General features: G+C 40.8%; 1 protein-coding gene across 3 annotated transcripts; it reads left to right on the top strand.

Annotated features, from left to right (window-relative positions):
* On the top strand, positions 1 to 27,428 carry LOC141557788 (galactosylceramide sulfotransferase-like). 3 transcript variants are annotated; one of them, XM_074294047.1, is made up of 4 exons: positions 1 to 114; positions 4,442 to 4,730; positions 21,123 to 21,256; positions 26,081 to 27,428. In XM_074294047.1, exons 3-4 carry the CDS (start codon positions 21,132 to 21,134, stop codon positions 27,201 to 27,203), a joined length of 1,248 nt encoding a protein of 415 aa, XP_074150148.1. In that variant the 5' UTR covers positions 1 to 114; positions 4,442 to 4,730; positions 21,123 to 21,131; the 3' UTR covers positions 27,204 to 27,428. The 3 variants fall into 3 exon arrangements, with proteins under 3 accessions (XP_074150148.1, XP_074150132.1, XP_074150140.1); XM_074294031.1 differs by lacking the exons at positions 1 to 114; positions 4,442 to 4,730 and adding an exon at positions 20,455 to 20,656; XM_074294039.1 differs by lacking the exons at positions 1 to 114; positions 4,442 to 4,730 and adding an exon at positions 20,471 to 20,558.

Below are 27,428 nucleotides of genomic sequence, written 5' to 3'. Positions count from 1 at the left end.
GATATAGAAGGCTATCCCGCCAGGGCTGATGGTTAGCGGAGACCCGGGAGCATCGAGGTTGGCAGGAGCGGCGCCCTGAGCCCACACGGCGGCAGCAGCAGGCGACTAATCCAGGTGAGCCCCGTCGTGCCCCCCAACATGGTCCTACACTAACTCCGGGGAACCCGGTCGCTGTCCCCCTCCACAGTCCTGAGCTAACCCTGGGGAGCCCCGTCGCGTCCCCCCTCCACGGTCCTGCTCTAATCCCGGGGAGCCCCGTCGCGTCCCCCTCTACGGTCCTGCGCTAACACCGGGGGAGTCCCATCATGCCCTCCCCCACATGGTCCTGCCCTAACCCGGGGGAGCCTCGTCGCTGTCCCCCTCCACGGTCCTGCTCTAATCCCGGGGAGCCCCGTCGCGTCCCCTTCCACCTGCACTAATCCCTCCCCGGCTCCAGCCTTACGTCTGAGGAGGAACGTAGGGGAGGGGGAATCTTCTTTCCCTCTCTTCTTCCCTCCCCAAACGTTGACCAGGACAGGAATAGAGACGTTTAGAAGAGGGATTATTTTTTTGGGGGGGTGGGATACATTGAAAAGATACTCGAAATGCACACTGCGACTCATTCCTGCTCCCTCATTACTAGAGAAAACAAACAAACAAACGGTGTGTGTGTGTGGGGGGGTGTAGCTGTCAGGGGCTGGGGGGCGTAGGTCCTGCTCACTGGCTGCTGCCCCAGCCCCCATCCAGCTGAGGGGGCGCGTCCTTCAGGCCGTTTAGGAGGCTTTCAAGTGAACAAAGAACTTTTTTCCCCGAAGAACTTTTCTTGAAACAGCCCAGGCAGAAAGGCTCGATTGTTATTTTATTTTATGGACATTATTTATTTATTTTTCTTCGCATTCTCTCTCAGCTTACGGTGTAGTTATCCATTAATTTATGTGATTTATTAATATTTATCATTTCTGTAGCCATTCCTTTAGAATATTTAATAACATGACTGTATTGCTATTCTACCCATGTTGCAGACGAGGAAACTGAGTTTAGGAAGAATCCGGTGCCCTTTTCTTGTCCGTAAAACGAGGAGGGGGCGTTGGGGGGGGCGGTTCCTTCCAGAGCCTGTCTTTGATCCCACGTCCCGGATTCTGTGCGCGGGGGGGGGGGGGGGGGGGAAGAGGAGGGGAAGGGTGTCCTCGGGCACCTGTTGCAGGCGAGCCCTGGGCGGGGGGCGGCACTCCCACTTCCCCCCTCCAGATTTCCCCTCGATTTCCCCCGCTCCGAACAAGCTGAAGTGGCCGGAGAAGCAGAACCTGGCTAAAAAAGAAAAGAAAAGAAAAAAAAAGCTTCGGTTCCGGGTCCAAGAAAGTGTCATTCTCCGTCCCTTCCTCCCAGGCCCGAAGGAACTGCCTGCCGTCGCATTCTGCCTCCGGAGGAGGAAAGAGCCGGAGCCGGGGTCACATGGCCCCGGGTTTCGCCCCTCCTCCTGTCACGGGAGCTGACCAGTCTCTCTCCCCTCCCCTCCCCCAACGCTAAAGCCAGAGGAGATGGTTCTCGACGATCCCCAAGGCCCTTTCCCGCCAGATTTTATGGGCCCGTTCGTTCCCTTTATTCAAAGGCTCGCAGACCGAGGAGGGACCCGAGAGTCCATTTCATAGATGAGGAAACTGAGGCTCCAGGAGACTTAAATGATTTCTCCAGAGCTGTGGATAGTGAGCATCAGAGGCAAGATTTGAATCCAGATCCTCTGTCCTAATCATCCGTTTGTCCTATGACATTGCCTAGTGATCTGTAGTTGGAGGCTGGAGCCTCTGGGGGGGGCTCCAGGCAGGGGAGAGCGGTGGGGGCTTGCCCGTCATCCACCAGCCCAAGGCTTTTGTTCCATTTAATCTATAACCTGGGGAGGAGGGTGCTCTTATTATCCATAAGGAAACAGAAATCCAGGAAGCAAGTAACTTACCCAGGGCCATCTGGTAAAGGCAGAACTCCTGTGCCAGCCCTTTAATGCCTCCTGCCAACTAGTTGAGCCCCGTCCCTTCCCTCAATGAAACTTCTCCCCGGGGAGAGAAGGCAGGGCTGGGGCTGCCCCTCAGGGACTGGGCATGCTCCCCGGTGCCTCTTGCCTCTCTCCATTTTGCCCTTTCCCTGGTGCCCTAGCTTCCTACTCCCTCAACTGGGAACTGGGGCCTATCCTAGGGAGTAAGTTTCTGGAGCAGGAGAGGCCCAGAGGCATTAGTCGTTCCACCTTATGATCTGGAGGGCAGTGGGAGGGCACTTTCAGCCTCTCTCTGAGGACCTAGCTGTGCCCAACCAACTGTGCTCTGGCTCCTCCCCCTCGTTGGGGGGAAGCCCGTCCTTCTGCCAGGAGAAGTACAGAATCTCGCCTGTTCTTCCCTCAGTACCCCCGGGAGCATGGGAAATAGTCCGGAGTCATAGTCACAAGATTTGGGGTTGAATCCAGCTTTTGGGGCCATAGGACCAACAGCAAATCATTTTCCCTCTTTGGGCCTCAGTTTCCTCCTCTGTAAACTGTTGATAACATCTGCAGAGAAACCCTTAGAGGGGTCTGCAGACAAAGCAGTTGGTGAATCTTGGGGTGCTATTGAAATGACTTGGAGTCCCGGCTCTGAAACTCACCATATAGTGATCTCAGACAAATCCTTGCATTTTTGGAGCCTCAGTTTCCTTATCTGTAAACCGAGAAGTTTAGAATCAATGCCGTCTAAGATGTAAATCAGTGATTCCTGTGATCTTGGGTAAGTCCCTGGGGGAAGTAGGGGAGTGTTTTATAGGGGGTAGTTTTCCACACCCAAATACAGAGGCTGATCCTGATCCAAGCCTTGGGCTCAGCATGGATACTCAGTAAATGTTTATGGATTTCTTCCTGGCTGGGAATCAGTCTGGTGAAGGGAGACATCTTGCCTAGGATGCTGTCTCCCCAGGAGCTGGCTGCCCCCCCCATCACTGTCCTTGGGGACCTACTATTTTAGACATCCTTAAGTTGGGTCCCCTTTTACATAAAACTTATTTATAAAATTATTATATTATATTATAATATAATAAGGTTATAGTATAAAAATTATTATAAAAATAAAAATAAAATAATTAGTTGAGTCCCATTCAGGGAGGAGTCATGGGAAAACCCAGGAGTTAGAATTACACCCTCCCCCCAGCTCTAGTCAGAACTCTCCCTTTTCCTAGCTGGGTGATTCTCAATAAGTCACTTTCTCCTTATCCCTAACCCAGATGGGTTGGGCTAGATGACCCAAGTGGGCTCCTCCCAGGCTCAAAGATTTGTGCCTGTAGCGTGCCTGGGACAGGGGAGAAAGGAGGTGCCGGGGTGCCTTGGCCCTCCCTGGTGCCAGTATGGAGGCGCCCCTGAGAGCCAGCTCTGCCTGCCTTCTGGTCCCAACACTTTTGCCACAGCAGCTGACTCTGGGCAGGATGCCCAGGACTTCCTCCTGGCATTCCTGGCTTTGCTGGGGGACCCAGAAGAGCCCCTTAGGGCACTGGCAGTCCGTGCTTTGGGCCCCGGACTGCTGTGCTTGGGTCAGTGTCTCTGACCTTCTCGAGACACTGAGATCCCTGCTAGGCATGGGGCGGAACAGGGGAGGAATGATGGAAAGTTTTCCTGCCTGCTCCCCATCAGTTCCCTAGGCCAGCTTCTCCCGGAGGTGTGACTGCAAGAAATGCTGAAGAGGCGACTCTCAAACTTCTAGAGGACATGAGTGTTTATTACCCACTCGACACAATTCCGTGAAGGGGGTGGGAGGTGGGGAAGAGAGCCCAATCCTCTAACCACTACTCCACACAGCTTTTCTTCACCAGATTTTCACTCATGATTTCACTGGTTCTAAGGAGCTACCACTGAGGGCATTCCCTCAACCAATTAGCCCGTAGACTTGTCTGGAACTCTGAGAGTAATGAACTCCCTTGCCACTGGACCTCTTTCAGGCTGGGAGATTCTTTTCTTTTCTTTTCTTTTCTTTTCTTTTCTTTTTTTCTTTTCTTTTCTTTTCTTTTCTTTTCTTTTCTTTTCTTTTCTTTTCTTTTCTTTTCTTTTCTTTTCTTTTCTTTTCTTTTCTTTTTTTTCCTGAGGGGGTTAAGTGACTTGCCCAGGGTCACATAGTCAGGAAGTTTTTAAGTGTGTGAGGTCAGATTTGAACTCAGGTCCTCCTGACTTCAGGGCTAGTGCTCTATCCATTACACCAACTAGCTGCCCCCTAGGAAATTCTTTTTCAAAAATTGTAGTAGTATTTTATTTTTCCAAATACACGCAAAGATAGTTTTCAACACTCACCTTTGCAAAACTTTGGTTTCCAAATTTCTCTCCCTCTCCTACCTCCCCCTTTCTCAAATAATCTAAATTAAACATGTACACTTCTGAAGATTCTGGGAAGATGGTAAGGTAGGTTAGTAAATTTCAAGCTCTCCCGATTTCTCCCACAAATAAAACAATTTTTCACTTCAGGGCCAATATAGACTAGAGAAAGATCAGGAAGAACTGGGGCAGAACAGTGCGCTGAGAAGATCTGAAGAAAGACTGGGGTGTGGATTAACCTGTGTGAAGTGCATACATCTCTGGTCTCCGAAGAATCACCGAGTGGGGAGACCCCTGGGAGAGCTGTAGCTGGAACTTCAGTAGGAATCACAAAGACTTTCACTTCTGAGACTGTAAGACAAGTGAATCTCTGCTGATTGGGAACGCCAGCCTGCTGTGCTGCTGAGACCTTGCCCTGAGCAAGAAGGAACCAGCACTGGTGAGTGCAGAGGCAGTGGGGCAAGGAGGCTGCTGGTTGGGGGCACTTGCAGGAGGATGGAACTTTTGGTTTGAGCTTTCTGATCAGAATGGAGAGCTGAAGGGAAGCTTGAGGTACCATTCCCCCACCTCACGATTCGAGGTGCTTACACTAATATCTCTTATGTAAAAAAAATTAATTGGCAAAGAAGGGGTTCACCATTGAACATATGGGAACAGGGAAGACTGGTTCATCTTCAGAGGAGGACACTTTAATAAAAAATAAATAAAGCTCTATCCCAAAGAGTATCATGAAATGGCTCCCTGCCCAGAGAGAATTTATAGAAGAACTCAAAAAAGAACTTAAAAATCAAATGAGAGACATTGAGGCAAAATTAAAATAAATTAATTAATTAAAACCATCTAAGAAAAACAAGGTGATTATGGGGGGAAAGTTACCCAAGTAGAAACAGAGTCTCCAAGATGAAAATAATTCTTTGAAAATTAAAATTGGGCAAGGGGAAGTTAGTGAAACTATGAGAACAAGAAATAATAAAACAGATTATAAAGAAAGAGAAAATAGAACAGAATGTGAAACATCTTATAAGAAAAATGATAGATCTGGAGAACAGATCAAGAAGAGAAAATATATGAATAATCAGACTGCCAGAAAGTTGTGACCAAAAAGAGAACTTTGACACAATGATTCAGGAAATAATTTAAGAAAATTGTGCTGGAATGATGAGGGGAAAATAGAAATACAAAAAAAAAAAAAAATCCACTGATGACCATCTCAAAGAGATCCTTTGTGGAAAACACATAGGAATATTATTGACAAATTTCGTCAGAATAAAAGGGAAATTTTACAAGAAACAAACAAACAAACAAAAACAATTCAAATATGCTGGAGTTACAATTAGAATTGTACAGGACTCAGGACAGCTAGGTGGCCCAGTGGATAGATCCCTGAAGTCAGAAAGACCTGAGTTCAAATCTGCCTTCAGATACTTAACACATCCTAGCTGTGTGACTCTGGGCACAAAAGAATTGTACATGACTTATCAATAAAAGACCACAGGTCCTGGAATCATATCTACTGACAATCAAAAGAACTAAGCCTGTGGCCAAAAATATCACATCCAACAAAACTCTCTATAATTTTGAATGAGAAAAAAATGAGCCCTCAATGAACTTGTGGATTTTCAGGACTATCAATCAAACCCAAACTTAACAGAAAATTTTACATATAAAAGATCGATTTTAAGGAATTCCACATGAACAAATTGTTTATTTTTTTTAACATGGTAAATGTATATTATATGTTTAAGATTCTCATCAGCAATAGGATAACTCAAAAGAAAGATGGGGACAGAGTTAAGATAAAAATAGTAATCATGTTATACACATGAGATGCAAGGGAAGAATAGTCACAGAGGCATTGGGGTGGGGAGGGAAAAGCTCCTAGTACTGAAAATCTACTCATATGGGGAATGAGTTCAATAGACAATACTACATATATATCATGAAGGGTATAGCACCTTCCAAAATCTATAAAGAAATAAAAGGGGAGGAATGGGTAGATGGGGAAACAAAGCATGAGGGAAGAACACAAAGGAGGGATCTTTAGGTGGGGGAAGGTAAAGTATTAGCAAGGCAAGTTATGGAGCAGAATTTAATTCAAGAGTCAGCAGGGATAAGAAAGACATGTGTGTATGTGCAGTATGTTTGTGTATGAGTGTGTGTATGTATATATATGTATATATGTATATGTATATATGTATATACATAAATATATCTTTTCACTGTAGTTTACTTGGGGGTGGGAAGGATGAAGGGGGGAGGAAAGAATAAATTAAATAAGGTGAACAGCAGGGAACCAAAGAATAATTTACAAGGAAGTAAAGAAAAAATAGACAATCGTGAATATAACTTCTTCTACATATATATATATATATATAGTTTCTTGATCTGGTAATTTGTTGCTATATATTTTGAATCTTCCCTGATGTTCTGCTAGGTACAATATTCTCTTTTATTTTGCTTTATTTTGTTCTATTTTCCTTTTCTGTTTTTTCCTTACTGTTTTCAAATAAAATAAAAAAAATTTTAATGTACAATTCTTCTAAACATATTTTCATATCTGTTTTGAATACTATGTTCAAAAGGGAAAAAAACACAAAACAGGGGAAAAAACCAAGCAAACAAACAAACAAAAACAAAAAAAGATGAAAGTGCTATGTTTTGATTCACTTTTAGTCTCCACAGTTCTCTTTCTGGATGCTGATGGTTTTCTCCATCACAAGTCTTATTGGAATTACCTCATTCTTGAGAAGACCCAAGTCCATCACAACTGATCATCACATAATCTTGTTGCTGTGTACAATGTTCTGGTTCTGCTCAATTCACTCAGCATCAGTTCATGTGAGTCTCTCCAGGCTTTTCTGAAATCCAAGCTGAAAGATCCTTTAGCCAACCTCAGCTCTCATGCAGCTTTTCTTGGACATTTACAAACTAAATCTCTCAGAATCTCAGTTTCCTCGTACATAAAACAGGGCTAATAATAGCATTCACTTAACAAGGTTGTTGTGAGGATCAAATGATATAACAAATTAATTTTATTACTTAGTTGTTTTCAATTGTGTCGAACTCTGTTATCTCATTTGGAGTTTTCTTGGCAAAGATATTGGAGTAGTTTGGCATTTTTTTCTTCAGCTCATTTTGTAGATGAGGGGAATGAGGCAAATAGGGTTAAGTGACTTGCTCAGAATCACACAGCTAATAAGTGATTGAGGTGGAATTTAAACTGAGGTCTTTCTGATTTCAGGCTTGGTGCTCTTTCCATTGTACCACCTAGCTTTCCTGGAGTCACAAAGACCTGTATTCAAATCTTGCCATAGACACTTACTAAATGGGTGAGCTGGGTTTTACAAGTTTGCTTCAGTTTCTCTATTTGTAATGTGAGAATAATAATAGCACTAATTTCCCAGTGTTGTGCAAGGATAAAATGAGATGATATCTATAAAGTGCTCAGCACAGTGCCTTCTTGTTAGTCAGTCTCCTAATCTTGACCAACTCTTTGCGACCTCTTGGATCTGCCAGACCCTTCCATCCCTATCTCCCAAAGTCTCTCCATGCTCATGCTTGATTCTTCCATGACTCTCTCCCCAACTCATCCTCTGCCATCCCATTTATCTTTTTGTCTTCAATCCTTCCCAACATCAAGGTCTTTTCCAGTGAGTCCTGTCTTCTCATTATATGGCCAAAGTACTTAAGCTTCAGCTTCAGTATTTGAGCTTCCAGTGAATTAATTTCTTAAAATGTTATTTGATGTGACCTTCTTGATTTTTAAGGGACTCTCAAAAGTTTTCTCTAGTGTCACAATTCCTTTTTCTTTATTTTTTCTTTCTTTTTTTAAAATTAATTTTATAATTATAACTTTTTTTGACAGTACATATGCATAGGAAATTTTTTTTTACAACATTATCCCTTGTACTCCCTTCTGTTCTGAGTTTTTCCCCTTCTTCCCTCCACCCCCTCCCCTAGATGGCAGGCATTCCCATACATATTAAATATCTTATAGTATATCCTAGGTACAATATATATGTGCAGAACCGAATTTTGTTCTTGTTGTTGCAAAGGAAGAATTGTATTCGGAAGGTAAAAATAATCTGGGAAGAAAAAAAAAACAAAAAACAAAAAAAAATGCTCACAGTTTACACTCATTTCCCAGTATTCCTTTTCTGGATGTAGCTGATTCTGTCCATCATTGATCAATTGGAATTGGATTAGCTCTTCTCTATGTTGAAGATATCCACTTCCATCAGAACACATCCTCATACAGTATCATTGTTGAAGTATATAATGATCTCCTGGTTCTGCTCATTTCACTCAGCATCAGTTGATGTAAGTCTCTCCAAGCCTCTCTGTATTCCTCCTGTTGGTCATTTCTTACAGAATAATAATATTCCATAACATTCATATATACCATAACATTCCATAACATTCATATAATTTATCCAACCATTCTCCAATTGATGGACATCCATTCATTTTCCAGTTTCTAGCCACTACAAAAAGGGCTGCCACAAACATTTTGGCACATACAGGTCCCTTTCCCTTCTTTAGTATTTCCTTGGGATATAAGCCCAGTAGTAGCACTGCTGGGTCAAAGGGTATGCACAGTTTGATAACTTTTGGGGCATAATTCCAGATTGCTCTCCAGAATGGTTGGATTCTTTCACAACTCCACCAACAATGCATCAGTGTCCCAGTTTTCCCACAGCCCCTCCAACATTCATCGTTATTTGTTCCTGTCATCTTAGCCAATCTGACAGGTGTGTAGTGGTATCTCAGAGTTGTCTTAATTTGCATTTCTCTGATCAATAGTGATTTGGAACACTCTTTCATATGAGTGGAAATAGTTTTAATTTCATCATCTGAAAATTGTCTGTTCATATCCTTTGACCATTTATCAATTGGAGAATGGCTTGATTTCTTATAAATTAAAGTCAATTCTCTGTATAGTTTGGAGATGAGGCCTTTATCAGAACCTTTAACTGTAAAAATGTTTTCCCAATTTGTTACTTCCCTTCTAATCTTGTTTGCATTAGTTTTGTTTGTGCAAAAACTTTTTAATTTGATGTAATCAAAATTTTCTATTTTGTGATCAATAATGATCTCTAGTTCTCCTTTGGACATAAATTCCTTCCTCCTCCACAAGTCTGAGAGGCAGACTATCCTATGTTCCTCTAATTTATTTATGATCTCGTTCTTTATGCCTTTGTTACAAGGCAACATCTTTGATTTTCATTATGCTGTCCAGCTTTGCCATAGCTTTCCTTCCAAAGGGCAAGCATCTTTTCATTTCACAGCTATGGTCACTGTCTGCAGTGATCTTTGAGACCAAGTACCTAAAATATGACCCTTCTTCCATTTCTTCTTTCAATTTGCCAGGAAGTCATGGGGGCAATTGTCAAGATCTTACTTTTTTTTTTACATTAAGCTTTAAGAGAACTTTTATACCTTTTTCTTTTACCCTCATCAAGAGGCTTCTTAATTCTTTATATTTTGCTATAGGAGTGGTATCACTTACATATCAGAAATATTAACTATTAACCAGAAATATTAATATTTCTCCCAGCAACATACATTCTGGCTTCTGATTCATTTAGCCTGGCAATGTGCATGATGTGTTCTACATGTAGGTTAAATAAATAAGATAACAGTTTACAGATATGTCATATTCTTTATCTAATCCTAAACCAATCAGTTGTTCCATGTTTAGCTCTGTTACTTCTTGGCCAAAATACAGGCTCCTCAGGAGATAGAAAAGATGATCTGGTTCTTTCATCTCTTTGAGAAATTGCCACATTTTGTTGTGATCCAACAACAAAGTCAAAGGCTTTAAATGTGGTCAAAGAAGGGGAGATACTTGTTTTTCTGGAACTCCCTTTTTCCCCTCCATAATCCATGTTGGCAATTTGGTCTCTAGTTCCTCTGTCTCTTTGAATACCAGTCTGTTATTCTGGTAATTCTCAGTTCAGATATTTCTGAAGCCTAGCTTGCTGAATGTTAAGTATGACTTTCTGGTATGTGAAATTAGATTGAATATTGAACACTCCTTGATATTGCCTATCCTTAGGATCAGGACAGAAACTGATCTTTTTCAATCCAGTGGATACTGTGGAATTTTCCAAATTTGTTGACATATTGAGTACAAAATTGATCAGATCTACAAAGACCTACAACATCTTCTAGAAATAATGCCTCCCAAAAAGATATCACATTCATCATAGAGGACTGCAATGTTAAAGTTGGAAATCGAAAGATAATCATAATAACAGGAAAATTAGGCCTTAGAATACAAAATGAAGCAGGACAGAGACTGAGTCTTGTCAAAATAACTTGCTGGTCATAGCCCACACTTTTTCATTGTTATTTTTTTTATTGGTAAACTTAAAAATTTATTTTAGACAAAGTCAAAATGAGAAAAGAAAAAAATTTGCCATGTACACAGCAAAACACAGGAGAGGACTCAATATAAAACAATAAATTTCCATTTCAAGAACCTATATCATAATATTACACATTGTGTTTAAAGTTGTCCAGTTTTTCTTTGCTTCCTTGTAGGTTTTCTTTTGTTTTCTGTTGTGCACTTTTTACTTTATTTTCCTTCCTCCCTGCCACCCCACCCTGCAATCCCATCCTATAGAAGGCTACAAATAAACATAGGTATATATGTGTATCTGTGTATACACATATGTAAATATATACATGTTTATGCATATATGTAAGACCCCTTTATATTTATCATCTGCTTCTCTTAAGGTGGATAGCATATTTTTTCTTAAGTCCAAGTGTAACGAGCTGTCGTCTCCAGAGGCTGCTGGATCGCTCTCTGGGAAGAGATCTGCTGTGTCTACTCAAATCTCTCAGACAGATTCTTCTTCCTCTAGTGAACCGTTGTCTCCAGGCAGTTGCTGTTAACTCTTGTCCTTAGAAGTGACTTCCCTTCCTGCAGAGAGCCCCGTCAAGCTTGATGCAATGCAGAGTCCTCTTCTTGAATCCTGGCTCTGAATCTCCTCCAGCTCTTATCCTTCTCCAGGCCGATCTGCTCTCTGCGCCCAGTGCTGTCTCTTTTTATCCTCCCAGAGAATGGGCGTGGGATAATGCAAGGGCTTCTGGGAAGAACCACCCCAGCCAATGAGCTTGCCCCCTCTATCAAGTCAACCTGAGTTCTCACCTTGTAATTGTCCAGAAAACCTCAGTTCTCACTTAGTAATCCTAACATCTCCCCCTTTCTTTTGATTTAGAACATAGGACAGTCATGACCTTGAAACATAAATCCATCAATATGGGAAGTATTACAGATAATTACATAAATGACCTTGAAACATAAATCCATCAATATGGGAAGTATTACAGATAATTACATAAATTACATAAGCACATAGTAACATAGTAACGTAACACATGCTAGAAGTATATAACATAATCATAAATTGAAAATTTATAAATGTCCATAAGTCCATTGTCCATTAGTCTCATCTTGTGTGAGGAAGTCCAATGATTCCTGCTGGTTTTTAAAGTTCTTTAACAGTCTTCTTATTATCCATGCTCTTTCAGTGTCAGATGTTTCTTAGATCTTCTCTTTTATTTTGAGGCCTTTCTCTTTTTCTGTCTTTCTCTGATGGACAAGGCGAATATGACTTGTTGGCACCCATCTGATTCCTTCTCCTGCTGAAGAAATACAAGCAAACCCTCTCCCCCAGGCAGTTAACCTATCTGGTCCCTTCCATTCACCACTTTCTAAATCTCTTCTCATCATCTGGCAATTACATTGGAGTTGTTTGCACTGGACACAGCCCTGTTGGTTTAAAAGGCCTGTATTCTCCCCAAGTGTAATCCATTTTTGCAATCTGATTGCCTTTTGGCTCACTTATCAGGTAATCCCTTTCTGCCATGTGATTGCTTTTCTGCTGGTTGATCAAATCAGAGTCCTGGCCTTCTAAAGGTTCTTTGGGTGTAACATCAGCTGCCATCATGCCCCAAGTCTTTTTTGCCTGGGGCCCTGGACCTGGGCCCCTCATCCCATTTCTCTGAATTATTCTACACTCTGATGCCCAATGGAGTCCTCTGTTGCATTTTGGACATGGGGTTTAGGTCTTCTTTCACCCTGTCTTCTCACTGTATCTCCATACCTACACTGAGCTCTTAGATGTCCAATTTTTCCACATTGAAAACATCTCTGAGTTTCTCTAGAAGTCCCTTGCCAGGAGGGACCCTGCCTTTCCACATTCATCATAGTCCGGGTGTAAAAAGCATTTGTTCCCACTGTAGCACAGCGTCTTATGATCTCCTCTAAAGGAGCATCTTTGTCTAATCCCCATATAATTCTTTTGCAAATCTCATTGGCATTTTCCTTAGCCAGATGTCTGGTCATTATTTCTGTAGCTGAATTTTCTCCAATAGTTCTTTTGACAGCAGTTTGCAAACGTCCCACAAAATCTGCAAAAGGTTCATTGGGACCTTGCTGTATTTTAGTGAAAGCCTCTCCACGATCTTTCTGTCCAGGAAGGACACCCCAAGCTTTTATTGCAGCCTTAGCAATTTGTTCATATATTGTCATGGTATAATTAATCTGTTCCGAATTCTCTCCATATTGACCTTCACCAGCTAAGTGCTCAAAAGTGAATTGTGTGTTAACTCCTATTTCCAAATTGCATCTGACTTGAATTTTACATAATTCATGAAATTCCGCAAGCCATAATAAATTTTCTCCAGGTTCCAGACATGTCCTTGCTATGGATTTCCAATCATTCGGGGTTAGGACTTCATAAGACAAACCATCTAGTAACATTTTGACATAAGCTGATGTAGCCCCATAAAGGGTACAACCTTTTTTCAAATCCTTAATTTTATTCAAATCTAAAGGTGCATATCTTCTCCTTTTTTTACCTACAGAGTCAGTATTTTCAATCACAGGATATGCATGTATAAAATCACTTATATCCTGTCCTTCTCTCTTAGCTTTAACCAATGCTTTTTCTAATCTTGTCATAGGCTTAGGCTGCTTCACAGGCAATTCTGTTTGTGTTTCTGCCTCTTCCTCTCCTCCTTCTTGCTCCACCCATGAAGGGTTAATTGAGGGAGGAGATGGGAGGTGCTCCTGTTGCTCAGAATTGTACTTAACTTCATTGTTATCTGATTCATCCTTTTCACCTAGTTTAGTTGACACTTCCACATTTTGTTCCTTCATCTCTTCCTTTAGAATAACATTTTTTAAAGCCATTTGGATTAAATTGTAGGTATGAATTGTATCTTTGGAAACTGAGTTTGGTCTGGAACCAAAGGGTAAAATGTCACAAAGGTAATTGTACTGTTCACCTAATTGCTCTCCTACTAATTTCCACTCATCTGGATCCAATTCTTCTTCCAGAGAAAAAGAAGGACATATAACCTTCACAGTTCTTAAAAGTTCAGTAATCTCCTCTAAAATTATAATCAATCCTTGGCTTTTCATAACCTTGATGATGCTCTCTAAACATTTTCCTTGAACAGAAGGTGTTTGCCCCATTTCACTATAAGAGATTCCTGGTTTAGCCCTTAACAAGTTAAGTTCCTTATTTATCTATTAGCACGCTCACTTAATCTTTAACAAAGTTTCCTCGTTACTCACGGTTCTGGGTCAGAGAGACTGAGATCTAGATCGGAAGCTTTTCCACTGGAATCAGGACCGTGTCTGTCCCTGTTCAGGCGCCAAAATGCGAAGGTCTGGTCTAGCTCCTCTTGTCAGGATAAGCAAAAGTCCTTGCCCCACGTTGGGCGCCAATTGTAACGAGCTGTCGTCTCCAGAGGCTGCTGGATCACTCTCTGGGAAGAGATCTGCTGTGTCTACTCAAATCTCTCAGACAGATTCTTCTTCCTCTAGTGAACCGTTGTCTCCAGGCAGTTGCTGTTAACTCTTGTCCTTAGAAGTGACTTCCCTTCCTGCAGAGAGCCCCGTCAAGCTTGATGCAATGCAGAGTCCTCTTCTTGAATCCTGGCTCTGAATCTCCTCCAGCTCTTATCCTTCTCCAGGCCGATCTGCTCTCTGCGCCCAGTGCTGTCTCTTTTTATCCTCCCAGAGAATGGGCGTGGGATAATGCAAGGGCTTCTGGGAAGAACCACCCCAGCCAATGAGCTTGCCCCCTCTATCAAGTCAACCTGAGTTCTCACCTTGTAATTGTCCAGAAAACCTCAGTTCTCACTTAGTAATCCTAACATCCAAGTTTTGTCATGTTTTTCTAAATCAACTAATTCATCATTTCCTACACCATAGCAATATAATCCAGTCATAGCTTATCTGAGAGATTGTCTACGAAAGTTTTCCCCCAATTTTCTGCCTTCTTTCTATTCTTGGGTGCATAAGTTATTTATACAAGAAAATTTTAATATGAAATAATTGAAGTTATCCATTTTACATTATGACAATATCCTCACCTTATAATATAGTTTTAAGATCTGATACCACTATATCTACTGTACTATTACATCTACTTCCTTTGCATCTTTCCCTCTAGTTTCTTTGAAGTTTCTGGCCTTTGTTCTTCCATATGAACTTTGTTATTATTTTTTCAAACTTGGTAAATGTTTAGTAAATTAATTGGGATGGCATTGAGTAGATGGATTAGTTCAGTAAAACTGTCATTTAAAAATATATTGGATTTAACTATCCATGTACAATAAATATTACTTCAATTATTTAGATCTTGACTTTATTTGCTTTAAAAAGCATTTTATGTTTATGTTCAGTTAGTTCTTGTGTCTGTTTTAGTAGGTTCACAGTTAGGTATTTTATACTGTGTCTAGTTATTTTAAATGGTCTAAGATGATATTGAACAATATTGCTGATTTTTAGTGTAGTTTTTCTAGTTTTCTCTTTTGATTAAGTATATTTTAGTTTTAACTTTGTCTGAGAGATCATGATTACCATCCCTGATTTTTTAACATAATAATTCTACACCTGACCTTTATTTTATCTTTGCATATATTTCTCATTTTTATAGCATTTCCTGGAAGCAATATATTGTTTAATTCAAAATTTTAATCTGTTACCAGCATCCATTTTATGAGTAAATTCACCTCATTCTCATTCTAAGTTATAATTACTTGTGTATTGTTCTCCTTCCTACTTTTTCTCACCTTATTCCTATCCGTTCATGCTCCTCTGCTTTACTTCTATCTGCTACCTTGCCCTCCAATTTCTTAATCTACCCACCCCTCCAAGAGTTCCTGCCTTATCCTCCTCTCCACACCTGACCTATCTCCTTGCCTTTTGATGTCTTTCTGAATTTTTTCCTAAATTCTAATCCTAACCCTAAACCTTCCAGATAAATGTATTATTCCCTCTTTAAACTCATTTCCAATCCAGGACTACCCTCTCCCTATCTGGCTTCTCCTATATAAATTTTATGTGAAATATTTAGTTCTTTTTATCTTTTCTTGAACAATTTTATTTTGTTAGAATCATCCTGTCACACCCAGCTCAATCCAAGTCTTTCTTTCAAAATACCCAAATAAAGATGGCAGTTATAAGAATATTGGTAATATTTTCATATATAAGAAGTAAACAATTTGATCTTATTGAGCCCCTAATAATTGGCCTTTATGTTTACCTTATATTTCTCTTGAATCCTATTTATATGTTTAATTTTCTCTTAAGTTCTGTTGGTTTTGTCACAAAATTCTTCAAATAATTTCTTGTATTAAGAAAGACTCTTTTTGAGGGACAACTATATGGTGCAGTGAATAGAGCCCCAAACCTGAATTCAGGAGAAATTGAGTTCAAATCAGACATCAGACACTTTTTAAAAAATTAATTTTATAATTATAACATTTTTTTGACAGTACATATGCATAGGCAATTTTTTACAACATTATCCCTTGTACTCCCTTCTGTTCCGAATTTTCCCCTCCTTCCCTCCACCCCCTCCCCTAGGTGGCAGGCATTCCCATACATGTTAAATATCTTATAGTATATCCTAGGTACAATATATATGTGCAGAACCGAATTTTGTTGTTGTTGTTGTTGTTGTTGCAAAGGAAGAATTGTATTCGGAAGTTAAAAATAATCTGGGAAGAAAAACAAAACAAAACAGTGCTCACAGTTTATACTCATTTCCCAGTGTTCCTTTTCTGGATGTAGCTGATTCTGTCCATCATTGATCAATTGGAATTGTATTAGCTCTTCTCTATGTTGAAGATATCCACTTCCATCAGAACACATCCTCATACAGTATCATTGTTGAAGTGTATAATGATTGGGGGCAGCTAGGTGGCACAGTGGATAGAGCACCAGCCTTGAATTCAGGAGGACTGGAGTTCAAATCTGGTCTCAGACACTTAACACTTCCTAGCTGTGTAACCCTGGGCAAGTCACTTAACTCCAGCCTCAGGAAAAAAAAAGAAGTGTATAATAATCTCCTAGTTCTGCTCATTTCACTCAGCATCAGTTGATTTAAGTATCTCCAAGCCTCTCTGTATTCCTCCTGTTGGTCATTTCTTACAGAACAATAATATTCCATAACATTCATATACCATAATTTACCCAACCATTCTCCAATTGATGGGCATCCATTCAGTTTCTAGTTTCTAGCCACTACAAAAAGGGCTGCCACAAACATTTTGGCACAAGGTCCCTTTCCCTTCTTTGGTATTTCCTTGGGATATAAGCCCAGTAGTAGCACTGCTGGATCAAAGGGTATGCACATTTTGATAACTTTTGGGGCATAATTCCAGATTGCTCTCCAGAATGGTTGTATTCTTTCACAACTCCACCAACAATGCATCAGTGTCCCAGTTTTCCCACATCCCCTCCAACATTCTTCATTATTTGTTCCTGTCATCTTAGCCAATCTGACAGGTGTGTAGTGGTATTTCAGAGTAGACCTCAGACACTTAATACTTAGTTATGCAATCCTGGGCAAATCACTTAACCCCAATTGCCCCCCCACACACACACACACGCACACATACACACAAAGATTCTTTTAACTTCTACTTTTCAGATATTCTGAATGTTCTTACATTATTTCTCCTAAATCTGTCTTCCAGACCAGTTGTTTTTCTGATGGGATATTTCACATTCTCTTTTAATTTTAAAAAAAAATTTTATTTTGATTTTGTTTTAATATTTCTTGGTTTTTAGAATGTCATTACTTCTCTTTGCCTGATTCTAGTTTTCAAGGAATTATTTTCTTAAGTTTTTGTTTCTTTGTCATAATGTTTTTTATTTTCTTGGATTGCTTTTATTTTTTTTTCCTAAAATTTTCTCAATCTCTTTTATTTGATTTTTAAAAGTCTTTTTAATGTTCTTCAAGAAGACTTTTTGTGCTTGGGACATCTGATGCTTCTCATCGAAAAGGGAGTGACTTTTTTGAGCGCCATTATCTTCTTCTAAATATGAACCCAGATCTTCTCTATCCCCATAGTAGCTATCTATGATTGAGTTCTTTATCCTTTGCTAACTCATTTTGATTTTTTTTGTTTTATTTTGGTTTTAGCAGCTATTAGTATAATCATGTTCTAGTCTGATGGCTGCAAACTATAACTATCCACTTTGTCCTGAACCTGAAACTAGGGATTCTGCTTTCCTGCTAGTGCCCACAGCCAGCAGTTACTGCTGCTGCACTCAGAAGGTGTGTTATACCTTCTTCTATCTCCCAGTTACAGATCAGGATGCATCAGGTTTGCTTGGTATCCCACTGAAAGGGAAGGTCCTTCAATCTTGTCCTACTCCACCTGCAGAACCCCATAGTGTCAGTGAGAGGAAAGTTTCTAGGGTTTCTCAACTCCAGGTCTTGTTGTTTGTTGATTCTGCAGAGTCCATCTGGAGGTTTTTGCACTACACTGAGGTTGAACCTCCATCCCTGGGTTTTCTCAACTACTTTACCTTGTGTTTACTTCTGCTGCACTGAGGCAATGTTTTGTCCTTTTTTGTGCAGGAAATTTGGTGAGCCGAAAATTTTCTGACCTACAGGGCTATCTTCCCAGACTCCTCCAAACTCTTTTTTTCAACAACACAAAAAAGGTGACTGACTCTGCTCATGTACATTAGCAGAAGGCCGATATCAAAGTCAGATTGATTAGATGTATTTTGTAACTCAAAGGTTGAGAAGTTCTATTCAGGCTCTCTTTTTTTTTTTTTTTTTTTTTTTTTGAGGCTGGGGTTAAGTGACTTGCCCAGGGTCACACAGCTAGGAAGTGTTAAGTGTCTGAGACTAGATTCGAACTCTGGTCCTCCTGAATTTAAGGCTGGTGCTCTATCCACTGCGCCACCTAGCTGCCCCTATTCAGGCTCTTAAAACAAGACCTGAAGCTAACTGGGTGGCTCAAATCCTAAGCTTCTTATTGCAAAATTGAAACTTAAATTGAAGAAAGTAGGAAAAACTATCAGAACACAAGGTGTGACCTAAATAATATCCCTTATGAATATAAAGTGGAAGTGATGAATAAATTTAGGGGATTAGATCTAGTAAGTAAAGTGCCTGAAGAGCCAAGGTTCACAAAATTGTGCAGAAGGAAGCAACAAAAAACATCCCAAAGAAAAAGCAGAGCAAGAAAGTAAAATGGCTCTCTGGTGAGGCTTTACAAATAGCTAAGAAAAGAAGAAAAATGAAAGAAAAGGGAGAAAGAAAAAATATATCCAACTCAATGCAGAATTCCAGAAAACAGGAAGGAGAGATTAGGTTTTCTTAAAGAGCAAAGTAATAGGGGCAACTGGGGATAGGACTTGGTTAAAGAAGTAACCCTGTGCTCAGGAGTTCAAATCCAAACTCAGACACTTAACACTTAACATGTCCTAGTTGTGTGACTGTGGGCAAGTCACTTAACCCCAATTGCCTCCCCCTTCCCCCCCAAAAAGAGCAATACAATAGAAGAAAACAGTAGAATGGGAAAGATGTGTGATCTCTCAGAAAATTAGAGATATCAACAGAATGTCTCTTGAAAAAATGGGCATTAAAAAAAGACAAAAATAGAGGGGCTTAACAGAAACTGAAGAGATTAAGGAGAGATGGCAAGCAAACAAAAAAGAAGTATGCAAGAAAATCTTAGAATTACCAATAACCATAATGATGGGGTTACTGATCAAGAGCGAGAAGGAGAATGAAGTCAAGTGGACCTTAGAAAGTATTGCTTGGTACAGAGTAAGTGCTTAATAAATGCTTATTCCCTTCACCTTTCCCTGTCCCTTTCTATTCAAATCAGCTCCTCTGTCCTGCAATTTGTCTGTTTAGAGTGGCATAAGGCATTGAGACCAGAATTGACTTCTCCTGGAATCACACAATCAATGTGTGGCAAATTAAAAATTTGAATCCAGATCTCCTAGCCAAAGTCATTGTCTTTTCCACAACTCCATACTGCTCCCCTTCTTCTCTCAGCACTATCGAGATTTCACCATTAGAAAGACATTTCTGTGATCTAGCTATTCAGGTGTGTCTGACCCTTTGTGACCCCATTTTCTTGGCAGGGATACTGGAGAGGTCTGCTATTTCCTTCTCAGATCAGTTTTACAGATGAGGAAATTGAGGCAAGCAGAATTAAATGGCTTATCCAGGTCACATTGCTAATAAATATCGGAATTCAGATTTGAACTCAGGAAGATGACTCAGGAAGATGATTCTGAAAATTTAACAATCAGCTCTTGCAAGCAGTTAGAGCTAGCTCCAGCATATCACTGAAAACATACCTTTGTGTAACAAACAGAATCATGTCAACTTTTTACAGTCTCAGCCTAGCAAAAATGGTCCATGAGGTGAACAGCTGATGTTTGTATCGAGAACTGAAATTGGTGAAACAAATGTCAGTCAGTACTGTGGAGTTTAATTCTAATAATGAGATTTTGGATTACTAAATGTTTTGATTTCCTTTCCTTTCCAGGCCAGATGTGATAAGGGCCCACATCAGGACAGGGTCAGAAACAGGAGGAGACAGGGATGTTTTAGAGCTAAGAACATTTGGCCTTTGATTGGATGTGGGGAGTAAGAGAGTGAGAATTCAGGGGTAATGGTTAGGATGACTAGTGGTAGCCTTGACAGTCATGAGGACATTTATAGGAGGAGAGACTTTGGGAGAAATTGAATGAGTTCAGTTTTGTACAGACCAAGTTTGAGATGCTATGGCACATCCAATTCAAGATGTCAGAAAGGCTATTGATGATGGGACACTGGAGGCCAGGTAAGATGGTAGGACTGGTTACATAATATGACCTGCTGATGATAACTGAACTTGTGGGAGCTGATAGGATCACTAAGGTGGAAAATAGAGAAGGGCCCAGAATGGAGCCCCATGGGACACTCACATTTAGTGGGTATGACTTGGATGAAGAACCACTAAAGGAGAAGGTCAGACAAGTAGGAGCAGAATCTGGAGAGAAAGTGGTATCCTGAAGGGAAGAGATTAAGAAATGTGAGGACTGGGGAAAGACCATTAGACTTGGGGATTAAATATAGACTATTGTTAGTTTTGGAGAGAGAAGCCATAATGCGGAGAATTTAGAAGAGAATTAGAGAAAAGGAGAGGCACTTGGCTTAGATCCCCTTCTCAGAGTGTTTAGTCATGAAGAAAGAGTAGAGAGAGAAATATTAGGGAGAGAGAAAAGTAGTACGGGAGGACACCTGGGGAAGGGGAGAAGAAAAAGACAATCTCAATGGTTCCTCGGTCACCATGGTCATGTGGCTTTCCCAAGCTCCCATTAGCCACGCAAAGCCTTGTCTTCATCATGGATACCTGCCAGCCCTAAAGCCTCCCAGGTGTCCCATTGTGATGCTCAGATGAGACAGGAGGGAGAGCACAGCCTCTGGTAGCTATGAAGGTGAGTGCTCATTGTGATTGATGGTGCCTTTATCTCTTTCTCTTTCTCTCTGTTCCCCAGGTGATTGAGATGCTATCCCGGAGAAAACCCTGGCACTGCATGGCAAAGGGGCTCATTCTGGGATGCCTCTTAACTGGCTTTCTGTTGCTGCTCTATTCTTACGCTATTGCTCCTTCGCAAGTCGCCATGGCCAAGTGAGTGAGGAGTGAAGGGCGGTGGGATGGTGGGATTTGGTGGTAATCTCCTGGCTTCCGGACTGATCCCCACACAGATCAAGAGCTCCTTTGTTAGAAGGGGGACCCAGAGGAGGAGATGGGAGAAAGACTCACATCCCTAAGTGCCCGAGAGAGGCTGGGGAAGAGGAAGAGGGCTGAGCCTTTCTTTATGGTTAGAAATGGAACATAGACCTTAGAGTGGAAGAACTGGAAGATACTTAGAAGACAAAATGTCAAGGCTGGGAGCTGTGTCAGATCATAAAACATGAAAGCTGAAAACAGAACATAGAGAATTGGAACAAGTCTTAGAATATAGAATGGCAGACCTGAAGGGGATTGAAGATCACAGAGGGCTAGAGATAAAGATGAAGGTAGAACACAGGGAGTAAAAGCTTGCCTTAGAAGCCAAAATATGCAATCTAAGTGTCTTTGGTAGCATGGACTGTTAGTACTACTGATGAGGTAACTTGAACCAAATCATGAGGTAAATACCTAATAATGAGGTATATACCTCAATAGGATTAAGTGAGGTCTAGTGGCAGGATTCGGGGTACAGGGAGTCACATGGAGCTCCCCAACAACCCCCTTAGGATTTGGCGAAAGGATACAAAGTTAAATCAGGTCTAGTGGCGGCGAGAGTCCCCTGTAAATGAATTTACAGGCCGAAAACCTAGATGGGTAAAAAGATGTTTATTGCCAGGTTTGGAAGCAAAGTTAAGGTCTGGTTAGTAAAAGGCATTAGATAGAGGAAGATATACGCAGAAAGCGGCAGGGACAGAGAATCTCTGATGCAAAGCATCTTGGCTGGCATCTTTCAAATCTCTGACCCAAAGATGACTCTAGCTTTGCTCCTTTTATCTGCTTGAAGAAGTAATGGGTGGAGCTCAGGTTAATTCTTTGAAGGCCAGATTTTTGGCGGGCTTTATCCAAGCCAGCTCAGATCTGGTGTGGGGGGGGTGGGTACAGCCCAAACTGGCTCAGATATGGATCTTTTCCCTTAGGAATATCTTGTCCCAAAGGTAGATCAGACAAGGAATCTTAAAGGGGCTACGCCCACTACAGTACCATATAGAATATAAAATCTAATCATATTTGAAGTTAGATATAAACTAGAACAAAGCATGTTAGAATGGGACAAGAACTAGAAGGAATCTTAAGAGACCATCTATTCCAAACTTCCTCATTTATTTGCATAATTTTTTTGAAATTCTCCCCTTCCCATTGACTCACCAAGAGAAATCTTATAATAAATAAATATAGACGAGCAAAACAAATCAGCAAAATCTACAAATTGGGCATGCCGTAGACTGCCACCAAAAGAATGAGAGTCATGTTCCCCCCGATAATCTTATAAAGTCATTATTGGACACTGCTTTGATACAAATTCTAGTGTTTCAATGTTATTCTCCTTTACATTACTGTGTTCATTGTGGAAATTGGGTTCCTGGGTTTGTTTTTTGTTTTTTTTTTTTAACTTTTTTCTGCATCATTTTATACAAGTTTCCCCAAATTTCTCTGAATTCATATTCATAATTTCCTATGGCACAATAAACCATTAAATTCATTTTTGTTCAGTCACTCCTTAGTAGATGGACATTTACTTTCTTTCCAGTTTTTTACTAGTACAAAAATACTGTAATAAATATTTTTATCACTGCCACTAGGATTGTTTTGTATACCAAGAACTCATTGTCCTCCTTGGGGCCATGCAGCAGTATCCCTGGATAAAAGTGTATTTACATTTGGATACATTTTTTTAATGTAATTCTAGAATTTAGACTAATTTCTAACGCCATCAGTAATACTTCCCTAATACCCTTCAAAATTTACTATTGTAACATGTGTGGGCATTGCTATGGAGGGGAGAGTTGACTGGATGACACTTCATACTTCTTTCTCCCTTCTTCCTACTAAAGGAAAGGGAGCAAAGGAAGAGAATAAGTGTTTAACATAGTGTCTACTCTGTGCCAGGCACTATGATAAACATTTTCCAAATATTATCTCACTTAATATGGCTTCTGGATACATGTCTTTTCAAAAAAGAATTCTTCCAAGGCTTTTCCTATCTCGTCCTTAGGGGATAATGTATCTGATCTCTTCTCTGCTCATGACTCTTTCTACCCCTTTTCCCTCTATTTAATCAGCCACAACTTGTTACAACAATTAGATTGATTTTTGTCTTAGGAAAAATAACGTTACTTTCAAGTTTACATGATCCTTTTTTGGTTATATGGAGTTGATATCAGATGAAAAGTTATTAATATAATTGCAACAGCTCAGGGCCCCAGATAGGAAAAGTCTTATAATTCAGGCAGAGATTTGGCTCTCTGATGTAAATTCAGTATTTTAAAACTCCAGGTCACCCCTGAATCTCCTGAAGCAAAAATCAGGATACAGGAAATCTTTAGGTTTTAAAAAAGGAAGGTATTATTACAGTGTCTATACCTGACAGAAGGAGGGGAAGTTAGAGAAACACAGACTTCTTTGGGGAACTTCTTTCAATCCTTGAAGAAAAATAAGTACAACAATTAGCTTCAGCCTATCTTCTCCTCCCAGATACCTGTAGGGGACTGATAAATATTCTCAGGTCCTCCTCTCTCTATCACAACTCTGTCATCTTTTTACTTATTGCCTCTATATTGCTGATTCAGCTTGTTTAATCCCGGGTAGAACTGGAGACACTGTCTTCCTCCTCCTACAACTCCTTGTTGCTATTGTTCAGCATTTCCAGTCTTTACTTTTTCCTTTCAGTCCATATCTCACAGGCTATATGTGTATCCCTTTAAGAATTTCTTTTCATGATAAAATTCTACCTTCCTATTCAGAGAGAGACCCAAATTTTTCTCTGCTTAGAGATAACACTTGTCTCTCTGAACAAACAAATCCCAATCTGTTGGTCAGTTTTCAACACTGTACCATTGCAATGTTGCACCATTTTTGACTTCTATAATCTTAGCCAATCTCTTTAGGATGAGGTGAAATGACAGAATTGTTTTACTTTGCTTTACTCGTATTGTTATTGATTTGGAGCATTATTTCATTTTCTAAGTTCTCTGTATCATTTGATCTCTTATCTATTATGCTTCTTGTTCTTATATATTTATATATGTATGCATCTATTTGTATAGATGGTTAGATAGATGTAGATATAGATGTAAATATATAGATAAATAGATCTTGTATGAAAGACTTTTAACAGTTATACTGATAATTCTCCTAAATATCCAGTGATGTCATTTTATTTTTTCCAATTACAAGGAAAGAGAATTTTCAACATTATTTTTATAAGATTGATTTCCATATTTTTCTTCTTCCCTCCCTCCTCTCTCCCCAAGATGGCAAGTAATCTGCTATAGATTGTATATACCTTGTACTGATAGTTTTACAAAAACTTTTCATTATGCAATCCAAATTGACTTTCCTCTTATATGATCATTTCTAACTCTTTTTTTAGTTAATAATTTCCCTCTTATCTGTAGGTGTGTAAGCAACTCTATTCTAATCTTTTTTTAGGATGTATCCATCTCTCTCTATGGCATATCTCTCGATGTAGATCTTATTGTAGAATTTGACTGTCGAATTTCTATTTGTTATGGGAGCAACATGCTAGTGGCTGCTGGGGATCTAATTCTGTACAGCAGAATAGATCCCTTCATGTGAGAGGATGATAACGATACAAGGAGACTGAGAGGCAGTTGTATTCTTTGACTTCTTTCCTCTTCTCTCTGGCCTCATTCCCAATTCACAAGCTATGTCAATAAAGACTGATTTGCAATTCTTTCAAATATATTATGATTCACAGCTGTGGGGGCTTTTGCACTTAGGTGTAGTCCTTAACAATTTTCCATTTTTTTGTTTTATGGGAACACGATTATTTTTCCCCCAACAATGCTAGGGGAATTTGTCCAATATTGTGAAGTGGCTGTTATCTGAGTCTGCTTGTCTTTCCATCCTATTCCTCTGGATGGTTGCAGGGTGAGACGCTATAGCAGCTGTTAAATCTTGTGAGATGTAATTTGCTCTAACATCATAATAGTCCATCATGGAGTCAAAGACAAATGAAGAAGTAGGATTGTAGTCAGAGTAAGCATTTTTCATATGCCCCTCATCAGTCTCCTGGCTCCATCCCTTTGATGTGTTGGTCCATTTTAATTACCCCGACTGAAAAAAATCTTATAGGATCTCCTCTTCTTTTCCTTCCCGGTGGATTATGGAAGGAAGTCTCCCAGGAGGATACTACTCACAAACAGTTCTTGAGCACTGCTGCCTCTTTGTTTCTTGAGCCCCACATTGGGCGCCATTTGTTATGGGAGCCACCTGACAGTGGTGGCTGGGGATCTAATTCTGACAAGCAGAATAGATCCCTTCATGTGAGAGGATGATAACAATACAAGGAGACTGAGAGGCAGGTACATTCTCTGATCTCCCTCCTCTTCCTTCTTCCCTCTTTCCCAATTCACAAGCAACTTATGCATCAGAAAAGGCTGGTTTACAATTCCTTCAATTCACAGCTGTGGGAGCTTTCACACTTAAGCAGGGTCCTTTACATCTATTGTTCTCAGACTAAAGCCACCAGATCATCTGGGGTAATCATGAATGTTTTTGTTTTACCCCTAATCTTACTGGAAAAGTTTCTAGTGTTTCTCTGTTCCAAATAAATCTCTCTTGGTCAGCTCACTCTTTACAGATGAGGAAGCTGAAGGCTAAAGAGAGGACAGGACTTACTCAAAGTCACATGTGATGAAAAAAAAATGATTATAGTTTTCTTACCAAACGTTGTCACCACTCTTTATTTCCCAAAAGGGCCTCAGCACCAAGCCGCTGTTCTTCTCCACCCACCTTACCTGCCAACATCACCAAAGGCTCCTGCTGGCCAAAGTTAGACATCGTGTTCATGAAGACGCATAAGACAGCCAGCAGCACCCTGCTCAACATCCTGTTCCGCTTCGGCCAGAAGCACCGGCTCAAGTTCGCCTTCCCCAGCGGCTACAACGACTTCAACTACCCGTCCTTCTTCAAGCGCAGCCTGGTGCACAACTACCAGCCTGGGGACTGCTTCAACATCATCTGCAACCACATGCGTTTCTACTACTCCGAAGTACATAGCCTGGTGGCCCCCAACGCCACGTTCATCACGGTTCTACGCGACCCAGCCCACCTCTTTGAGTCATCCTTCTACTACTTCGGGTTGGTGGTGCCCTTCACGTGGAAGCTCACTGGCCGAGACAAGCTGGCCAAGTTCCTGCAGGACCCCCATCGCTACTACAACCCCAAGGGCTTCAACGCCTACTATCTTCACAACCTGCTCTTCTTCGACCTGGGCTACGACAATGAACTGGACCCCCGCAGCCCTCAGGTGGCCAAGCACATCCTGGAGGTGGAGCAGAGGTTCCACTTGGTCATGCTGCAGGAGTACTTTGATGAGTCTCTGGTGCTGCTCAAGGAGCTTCTGTGCTGGGAGCTTGAGGACATTCTGTACTTTAAGCTCAACGCACGCCAGGCCTCAGCTGTCTCCCCATTGACCAGAGAGCTTTACCGTAAGGCCACTGACTGGAACAAGCTGGATGCGCTGCTCTACCGTCACTTCAATGCCAGCTTCTGGCGGAAGGTGGAGGCCTTCGGGCGTGAGCGCATGGCCCAGGAAGTGGCCTCCCTGCGGCGGGAGAATAAGCGAATGGAAAGAATCTGCATTGATGGTGAGCATGCAGTGGATGCCAAGGACATTGTGAAACCCTCATTGCAACCCTGGCAGGCAATGGGGGCAAAGACAATCCTTGGCTACAACCTAAAAAAGCATATCAGTCATCAGTATGAACAGTTGTGCCGGAAAATGGTAACTCCTGATATCCAGTACATGACTGAACTTGGGGTCAACCTATGGGTCACCAAATTATGGTGGTACATCAGGATGTTGCTGCAGATTTGATAGCTGCCCAACCTGGGCCAGTTCTCTCTATTATTCCTGGCTCAAAAAGCATGCATGAGGGATTTCCCTTACTCAGGATGAACCTTTAGGTTAATCACTCAGGGTAGTCAACTAGGTGACCAAGTCTGACCTCTACCTTCCAAACCAGCCCAATATTCTTTCATCCTTAACCTAACTTTGGGCAAGATGTATAATAAAATGGGCCAAGATCTGGGAGTTACTTCA

The sequence above is a fragment of the Sminthopsis crassicaudata genome, chromosome 1, assembly GCF_048593235.1.
Source record: "Sminthopsis crassicaudata isolate SCR6 chromosome 1, ASM4859323v1, whole genome shotgun sequence".
NCBI lineage: Eukaryota > Metazoa > Chordata > Mammalia > Dasyuromorphia > Dasyuridae > Sminthopsis > Sminthopsis crassicaudata.
The sequence above is the reverse complement of the archived record's forward strand: the minus strand, read 5'-3'. Positions and strand labels throughout refer to the sequence as shown.